A 9518-nucleotide genomic window follows, 5' to 3' on the forward strand; every position below is an offset into this window, starting at 1 on the left:
TTAATATGTTTAATTAATGTTATAAAATATTGTTAAACTAGAAGATTAACCCGTTGCTGCACATTAAAAGGCAAAAAGATTAATTATCTTCTTTTTTTTTTTGAAAGTTAACTTTTATAAAACCTCAAAACCAAGGCAAGCTATAACCAAGGCGGAAAAGCAAGCCGAAAACCACAAAGTCACAAGAACTTACATCAAATCAAACATACACCATCTATCCCAATCCACAACCCCTTGTTTAAACCTATGTTTATACCATAAAAAACTCAAGGACTTGATATCCGCAACCATACCCATGACATTAGGATCTTTATTATCTAATAGTTAATTGTTTGAAGCTGCACGTGTTGTGACGCACTAAAAGGCAAAAAGATTAAGTTTAATGCAACAAAGCTTAAAAGTCCATGCTATGTAAATTGTTCTCTGACTCTCTTGCTTTCTCTGCAACATCCTCCAACTCCTATCCTAAATCTCCTCCAGAAAATCTTCAAACCACACAAAATATCGCTAAAAAGTCAAACACAATAGTTTATCCTATATAAAAGTGTGTTAGGATTTTATCATCACTTTTTTTTGAAAATGTCAAAAACTATCCCCGCAAAGTTTCATACTCCATGTATCTTAGTAGTCAAGTCAGCACTATTAATTTTCAAATTTTGTAATAATTTTCCATACCCATACTACAGTTTCTATGCATATGACATGTGGGAATGAAGATATTCCCATTTGCTTATAACCTTTATGTCACATCTCCAAAAATAAAAACTCAATGGCCTAGAATTAATACCCTCTATGTAACAAAATAAACCAATAATTTATTTGCAAGTGCAATTAGAGTAAAAGCTAATGATTAAGGAAGCTAAATAACATATTTGTGGCACAGGTTAAATGGTTAAGAAAGCTATATTGGATGTGTGATAGAAACGGAACCTACAAATTTTATAATTGAACTAAAAACAAGAGGCACTTTTTTATCATTCGTATCTATATCCAACAAAGCTTAAAAAAGTTACCTGCTATGTAAATTGTTCTCTGACTCTCTTGCTTTCTCTGCTCCATCACTCCAACTCCTACTCTAAATCTCCTCTAAAAAATCTCCAAACCACACAAAGGATATGTTTTGCATGGAGTTTTAAAAGTTTTTAGGAGAATCTAGCTTTAAATTTTTAAGAAAAAACTCATACTCAATAAAAAGACTTGTTTGGTTGAAGGAGCCTGAAGCTTTTAGGTTAGGAGCTTGAAGCTGCTGGTTAAACGCTCCTACTAGTAGCGTTTAGAAGGAGTTACAAGCTTTTAGGGAAAAATGACTATTTTAACCTCTAAAGATAATGAACTTTTTAATGCACAAGCTTTTTAAATTTTCAGTCTATTTTGTTCATTTTATACATTTTATACATTTTATTAAAAGCTCAAGCTACTCTGCCAAACATGAAATATATCTAAAAAGCTACAGCTATTAGCTACCAACTACAGCTATTATCTACCAGCTTCCAGCCACCAGCTAATAACCATCAGCTACCAGCCACTAACTAACCGCTTTCAGCTAGCAAGCCACCAACTACTTTTGCCCAACATACCCAAAATATCCATAAAAGTGAAACACAATAGTTTATCCTATATAAAAGTGTGTTAGGATTTTATCATCACTTTTTTGAAAATGTCAAAAACTATCCCAGCAAAGTTTCATACTCCATGTATCTTAGTAGTCAAGTCAACACTATTGATTTTCAAATGTTGTAATAATTTTCCACACCCATATTACAGTTTCTCTACGCATATGACATGTGGGAATGAAGACATTCCCATTTGCTTATAACCTTTATGTCACATCTACAAAAATAAAAACTCAATGGCCTAGAATTAATACCCTCTATGCAACAAAATAAACCAATAATTTATTTGCAAGTGCAATTAGAGTAAAAGCTAATGATTAAGGAAGCTAAATAACATATTTGTGGCACAGGTTAAATGGAATACATGCTATGGTTAATTATCAAGTCCGATCAAAATTTATGAATTATTTTATAAAATTTGTATTAGTGGATGATAATATGTATGAATTAGAAATCTCATACTTCATTTATGACGCAAATGCGAAAGCTAAACGGTTATTAAGGGCAAAAATAATTTTAAGATATAAATCGTAGATAATTAAGGTTTTTAATAATAATTTTAAAAATGATCTTAATAGAACACTTAGAAAATTTTGGTTGAACACTTGAAAATTTTGGTTGTTATTAGGTGACCTTTTCGTAATAAAAATTTATTATTAATTAAAAGTATATATTTATGAGGCAAACTTATAATTATTTGCATAGAATCAAAATTTTTAATCAGTTAGTTTTTATTGAATTAATTATTCTATGTATTTGGATCGGGACGAACAAAACTGCATTATTATTTTGATTTATGAATTCTATTATTCGAGAATTTATAAATTGACAAGTGTGAATGCAAGAAAAAGTATTCAGTGACATATTCATTTTGAAGTTTGGCAAATGACATCAATTGTGCTCTTATTGAAAACCCATTTTACACATGTTAACATAATAACATGTGCCAATTGTACTATCCTAAACACCACTTACCCTTCTTATGTTAACAATAAGACCAATAAAAGCATCATGTTGGTGGAATTGTGTCCGGATAAAACGTTTTTGTTCCAAGGATATTTTGATTTTTTTGGGGTTGCAGGCTCCGCTAACGTGTCCGGATATACACGTTTTGAAGATTTATCGCATTTAATGTCTAAAAATGATGCAACTCGAACACATTCAACATGAATGCATACAGGGTGACTTTTACAAATGTATCAAATAAACAATCACAAATTGTTATATAAGTGGAAATTCACTCATGAAAAAAGATGGTTCATCTCAGGCTCATATGATTCGGGCACAGTCACCAGAGTCGCATATCACAACGGCTGTATCTTGGTTAAGATGGCTAGCCAGTTCCGGTTGAACTTTAAAGTATTCATTTTTGACGAATGAAGCAGCTTTATCAGCGTTATCTGAATTCACAAATGCAACACAACACCCTCGGAACCCAGCTCCACTGAACCGCGCTCCATAAACACCAGGGGCTTTTAAAAGTATCTCGTATAGTTGGATTAGTGGTTCACATCCTAAACACAAAATTTTCATAAATTGTTAAAAAGTTGGATTGTTTATGGACCTGAAAAAACTAACAGCACGATTACATGTTACAAAAAGTATTCTAGGAAGACGTACCACATTCGTAGTTTTGTATTGAACTTAACCCTGAGGCCGAAATAAGCTTTCCAAACTCTTCAAAATTGCCACAACTCCATGCCTCTAAGCCTAAATCCAAATATAAATAATTAAATATTGAGTAGAAAATTCAACAAGGAAATGAAATCATAACCTTGTTGAAATCGAATTTCATGAAAAAAAAAATAACCTTTAATAACGCGCGTATTCTCAGAGAAATAATGTTCTGCTCTTCTAGCTAGATTCGGTTCTAATTTGGACTACAGAACAGAATACATACATTAATTAGAAAAATAATTATTGCAGCATGCATTAGTTAATGGATCAATGGTGTAACAGAATGATTTTTTTTCTATTTATAGAAAAAATCAAAGAATAAAAAAGAACCTTATGAGCCTCAAATTCTTCTTGTTCAACTGAAATAAATGCAAACAATTCAGTATAAAAATTATGAAGAAAATAACATATAATGATATAATTCTAACCGTTCGACAATATAGGTTCAGCTTCTTTCCCTGCAGCTCTGAGAAAAGTAAAAAAAAATTATGTTGACGTCTTTATTTCATGAGCACAAATTCTGAAGGATCTTTATAGAAATTTACATTGTTTGAATAAAAATTTAAAATGTGGAGTTATTATTTAGAGTAAACTGCCAAAATGGTCCCTGAGGTTTGGTCACTTTTGCCACTTTAATCCAAAACTCAAACCTTTTGAATCTGGGTCCTTGTGGTTCCAATTTTGTTGCCATTTTCATCCAAAATCAAAATCTTGTCAGATTTTTCAGTTAACATCCAGTTTTTTTTTTGTCCTTTTCCTCCCTTTTAATGAAGGGCAAAATGGTCAGATCTTTTAATTTGTTATAATAAAACGTTAAAAAACCATTTTGACTGAAAAATCTGACTAGATTTTGATTTTGGATGAAAATGGCAACAAAATTGAAACCACAGGGACCCAGATTCAAAAGGTTTGAGTTTTGGACTAAATTGGCAAAAGTGACCAAACCTCAGGGACCATTTTGGCAGTTTACTCTATTATTTAAAATTTTAAGGATTAATATTTAATATCTGTATGGGAATCTTACTTTAGAAGGATCTCGGCAGCCTCTCGACACTCGGTAACTCTTCGATTATAACCGGGGTTAGTTGTTAATGCCTGCTTCAGACCCGAAAATGATAGCAAAATCTTGTAAGGAAATTTGGTTTCAGCATTTTTCTCCGTTTCATACTTAGGTGGGTGTATAAGTTTGTGTATTTTGGTCTGCATAAAATTCACAAGATCCATTTAAAATAATTAAATAAGTAATTGTGTAAATTTCGTAGAATACGTGCAGCGAACAAGTTTTATTAACACTTGAAAAAGAGCAAATTGCATAAAAGGTAACCATATTGAATCTTTTCGGTTGTCTGTTTATCAAACGGATTAAAAAGGTCAACCAAAACACGGCAAGCACAATTTTGACCCATTAGCGGGTCAAATTACATTAAACTAAACTTTTGAAAGTTGGTTATATAAAATTAAAATTTATAAATTTTTATTTGTTTTGTGTTAAACAAAAAAAGTTGTTAGTTGTTACGCTTTATACAATTAACCCTTAAAAAGTACAAAAAAAAATATAGAAATACTCTTGTAGAAAAAGTACCTTGCAATCCATACAAGTCAAACAACCGTAGCTCGAAAGCAATATTGCTGACTGATCCAATATGCCATTTTTCAGACCCAAATATTCATTCTCAATTAGCCTACAAGTACATTGTTAACATTTAGAAAAAAAAAATATTTTCATAAAAGCTTGGGGCAAATATTTAATGGCACTATTATGACTATAAAAACAGTATTATTACAGTAATACTTAAATTTTTAAATAAATTGTATGCATTAATGTTAGATTTTGGCCAATGTTTGACATGTTTGACTTGTTTCCCTTCAGATAATTTTCTCTTTGACCGGTTTAAGATTAAAAGACAACCCAAGTCGTCCTAGGGGTGTAAATTCCCGACACGACATGAACCCAACATGTCGTATCCGGGTTATATAGTTTTAAGTGTGTCTAGGTTAGGGTTGATGTTTTTGACTCGAATAAATATATCGCTCGTGTTCAGGTTCGTCACTTCAACACACCAACCTGACACAATTGTCACATATGTCGACCCATTAACTTAGCAGTCGTAAGAAAGGAACCCACCGATCGTACTCAATATTTCCTGTTGGAGATACCGTAAGATTATTTGCACTTTCCAGAGCCAATAGATAAGCAATTCCAACCTGTTAAACAAAAAAAAAAAAAAATCACAATAAATGATGTTCAAAAACTATAAAGTTATTAATACAAAGAAAAATCAGATGTTAACATGTAAACTTCCAAATTACAATTAGTCAAAGATTTGACTAAATGGGTCAACGAGTTTGAAAGCAGAACAGTAATAAAAAAAATAAAAAATTAAAAAAAAAAAAAAAAAAAAAAAAAAAAAAAAAACTTACAGCAGCAGATGAGCTTAAACCTGAACTATCAAGACCTTCTGTACCACAAATGAATCCTGTGATCCCCTGCATCAATTTATATTAACAACTTCAAAAACTGGTGCAAAAAAGATTAAAAGAATCTAAAAATAGATTAAAAGAATCTAAAAATAGATAATGTTGTATTGCAACCTGTACATAAAATGTTTCGAAAAGAAAATGTTTTGACCTGTAACCCTCCTCGTCATTTTGCCACCTCGACAAACTACTTTGTATTCATTAAAACGTCTATTATTATAAATGAAGAAAAATGTTTAACCTGTTTAAGATCGTTTCCTCCACGTTGTAACGCATACAATGCTCCTTTGGCGTAACTTCCCCATTTACATTCCTCCATTGTATCCGACGAACCGTTTTCTTGGGTCTTGCCATTTGACTTTGCAGCATGTTTTGGAAGCTGGATTTGGTCAACTCTGTGGTCAATTTTTCAAACTAACAGTTAACATCAACTATTTCATCACTACCTACATCTTGGTTTTAAAAAGCGCGATGCACGAGGCCCCCAAAGCCCAAGATCTACATCTACATACAATAATAAAAAAAGAAAAGCTATTTACCTAAACCGCACTTCTCCACTAAACTGTCCCGACTTTAGTAGAACCTTTGAATGCAGATTCATTTAACACGAAGAGTACAAACGGCTATTATATCAAAAAAAGAATCAAGAAAACAAATGCTTCAATGTAAAAAAAATATTAATCGATCGCGCACGTGTGAGAGGATCATACTTGAGAATCAGTGGAAGGCACAAATCCGAGAATGATTCCCTTGTTAATTGTCATGGCTGAAACTATTCCACCCTATCAATTCATAAAAAGCTATGCAGTTAATGCGGTAAAATATCGGATATCGGTCAAGGACCGATATTTGAAATATAGGCTATCTCGGTGAGATATCGGTGGGATATCGATAATTTTAATATAATGCAGAATTTATATATATAGCAATTTAACACCAATAATTCCGTGATATATCTGTTATATCGGTCAAATATCGTGATATATCGGTAACATCGGTCAAATATCGGTGATATATCGATTATATCGGTCAAATTTCGCCGATAATATCGGTACCGATATTTGACACCGATATTTTATTAAGGGACCGATATAACCGATATAAACTGCATAGATAAAAAGAAAATGAAAAAAAATATGAAAATATGAAACGATTTGGTAAATAGAAATATGTATCAACCTGATGATCAATGTGAGCTCCCAATGGGCAAATCCTGTAAGGAGATACGACAATTTTGACCGCATTTATAGACACCCCAGCCATTTCCGCAACATTTTTCTTGATTTTATCCAACTGCACATTCATTTAACACAAAAAATGTGACAAAATTGATCATAAAAAAAAAAGATTACTTTTGAAAATAAATTAGTTGATAATCACTTGCTCAAAGTCAGGGATAGTTAGGTAATTTCATATGTTTTTTTACTCCGAATAACAGCATATAATAATAACTAACAAAAACTACTATTTTAGCACAGAAGAATACCCTTGATTAGTTATTTTTAGCAAATATAAAAAGGTAATGGATTCTTTAGTCTAAAGTGATTTGATCATCCTATTCCATTTGAATCTTCAAAAAAAAGGTGTTTACCCTTTAAAGTTCAAATCTAAATTACTGAATACTTCCGTTTCCACCGTGGCAGCCACCTCCATGTCGCCACTAGCCCCCATCTCGACAACATTTTGGCCCGTACCCGTTTTAACCCGAATAACATTTGATATTTTTTAAACGGTCCGTTGTGACAAGAATTCATTTTGCTTATAATCCGTTTTGACCCTAACCAAATTGATTTTTTTAACGGACTGTTTTGACCCAACCTCATGTTGCTACGAGCTCGTTTGGCCAGAACCAAATTGATACTATTTTAAAACAACCAGTTTTGACCCAAACCAAATTAATAGTTTTTTAAACGGCCCGTTTTGACCCGACCCGAATTAATAGTTTTTTTAACGGCCCGTTTTGACCCAACTCCTTTTGCTCATAACCCATTTTAACCAGAACCAAATTAATACTTAAAAAAAAAGTCGTTTTGACCGGAATTCATTTTTCTCAAAACCAGTTTTGACCCAAACCAGATTAATACCTTTTAAAACGGTCCGTTTTCACCACAACTCATTTTCCTCCGAGCCAAATTATTATTTATTAAAACAACACATTTAATCAAAACTTATTTTCCTCGAAATTTGTTTTGACCCGTTACCCAAACCCGCTGACCAACACAATATGCCTGGATTACACTAAACCCTATGCAAATGAACATACATTCCATCATAAAAACATGGAAAATTAATATCCCAATAACAAAGCAAACATCAATCAAATCCATCCAACAAAAAATCAAACTGTCATTCAATAAACGCCAACAATAAAACGGATAAAATCATCAACATTATCAGTGTAATAAATCTGGATCAAAGATCTAACCTCTGAATCAGAGGGCCAAGACGACAGACCCATTGTGGAATAATATTATTGATTGCCAAAGATTGATGATTAAGTATTGAAGTGGGTGATTCTGGATCTGGGTTTTTGTTAGATGGGTTGATGTAAGATTTGGGGATGGAGTGAAGTTGAAGAGTGAATGATTGTTGTGATGTCAACTTCGCTGCCTAGAAAGATTTTATCGTTTTTTGTCATGTGAGTGAGGGGAGGGTCAAGATGATATCCTGGTTGAATATTAAAGATTAATTAACTAAAAAGAAAAGGATTCTTTTTGGACCATGCTAATCACACACGCCAAAATAATTTTCACACCCCTAAGCGCTCCGCTTTGGCCAAAGCGCGGCGCTTAGGGCGACAAAAGGTGATACGAGGTTTCGAATGACTGACTGAGTGACAGACTGACAGACATAAAGTGTGACTAGGTTTCAGTGAGCCCGTGAACCCTAAGCGCCGCGCTATGGCCAAAGCGCGGCGCTTCGATCCCACATTCTGGCTTTAAATCACTGGCCAGACAACGGATTCATCACTCGAATTGTTTTCTGTCGATCTTCTTTGCTCTATTAGTTAAATTTTTTGAAAAAACGATGTCGTGGTTCAGTAACTATCTTTTCGGTGATTATTCTGACGAGTCGGTTGTTCCTGATTCTTACGAGGGGACCGCTATTTCTGACTCGTTTGAGAAACCGGTGTCGTCCAACTTGAGGGAGACAGAGGTTGTCTCTGGCATTCGTTATCGTGATAACACGGTGCAGCTGGATTTGAATACCCCTGTGGAGGACCCTTACGCACAACAAGGTTATTCGAATTTCGGTTACGGTGGCGAGTATAGCTTTGTACAGCAGGAGTGTTATCCAAATGAAAGTTACGGTTGTCAACAAGGTTATTCGAATTTCGGTTACGGTGGCGAGCAAAGCTTTGTACAGCAGGAGTGTTATCCAACCCAGAGTTACGGTTGTGAACAAAGCTTTGAACATCAAGTCTATTCGAATGTCGGTGACGATGGTGAGCCGGAGGATGTGTCTGTTGACGAGGAAGGTTGTTACCCGGTTACATTTTCGTTTGATACAACGCAGACCTTTTCGTCACGTAAAGAGATGGTGCGTTGGGTACAAGACACGGCAAAAGACAATGGTTACCTCATTGTGACAAAGAGGTCGAATAAAAGAGGAGAGAATTACAAGATTTGGTTTCAATGTACTTTTGGTGGGGAGCATAAGAGTGTAGCTACACAGAGGAAAACGGGTAGCAAGAAAATAGGCTGCCCGTTCGAGATGATCGGGTTTTCGGAATCATCCGGAAGTGTTTGG

The 9518-nt window shown here is 33.9% G+C and overlaps 1 protein-coding gene across 2 annotated transcripts; it reads right to left on the reverse strand.

Annotated features, from left to right (window-relative positions):
• Positions 1-2716: 2716 nt before the first annotated feature.
• LOC110929015 (galacturonokinase) lies at positions 2717-8402 on the reverse strand. Of its 2 annotated transcripts, XM_022172107.2 has the most exons (14): positions 8194-8402; positions 6948-7061; positions 6479-6550; positions 6308-6351; positions 6010-6163; positions 5712-5777; positions 5416-5495; positions 4873-4972; positions 4315-4490; positions 3719-3756; positions 3621-3649; positions 3424-3493; positions 3234-3323; positions 2717-3127 (listed from the first exon to the last, which is right to left on the reverse strand). In XM_022172107.2, exons 1-14 carry the CDS (start codon positions 8224-8226, stop codon positions 2883-2885), a joined length of 1311 nt encoding a protein of 436 aa, XP_022027799.1. In that variant the 5' UTR covers positions 8227-8402; the 3' UTR covers positions 2717-2882. The 2 variants fall into 2 exon arrangements, with proteins under 2 accessions (XP_022027799.1, XP_022027801.1); XM_022172109.2 differs by lacking the exon at positions 8194-8402 and having other exon boundaries at positions 6308-6391; positions 6948-7002.
• Positions 8403-9518: the final 1116 nt, after the last annotated feature.

The sequence above is a fragment of the Helianthus annuus genome, chromosome 3, assembly GCF_002127325.2.
Source record: "Helianthus annuus cultivar XRQ/B chromosome 3, HanXRQr2.0-SUNRISE, whole genome shotgun sequence".
Lineage (NCBI taxonomy): Eukaryota > Viridiplantae > Streptophyta > Magnoliopsida > Asterales > Asteraceae > Helianthus > Helianthus annuus.

Bases quoted from the DNA above. Each gene is read 5' to 3' on its own strand.
- LOC110929015 (XM_022172107.2), bottom strand. From the start codon at position 8,226: ATGGGTCTGTCGTCTTGGCCCTCTGATTCAGAG. The intron at 6,352-6,478 runs GTATGATCCTCT...CTGCATTCAAAG, and splicing joins TGCCTTCCACTGATTCTCAA to GTTCTACTAAAGTCGGGACA. The intron at 6,164-6,307 runs GTAAATAGCTTT...AATTGACCACAG, and splicing joins AGTGGAGAAGTGCGGTTTAG to AGTTGACCAAATCCAGCTTC.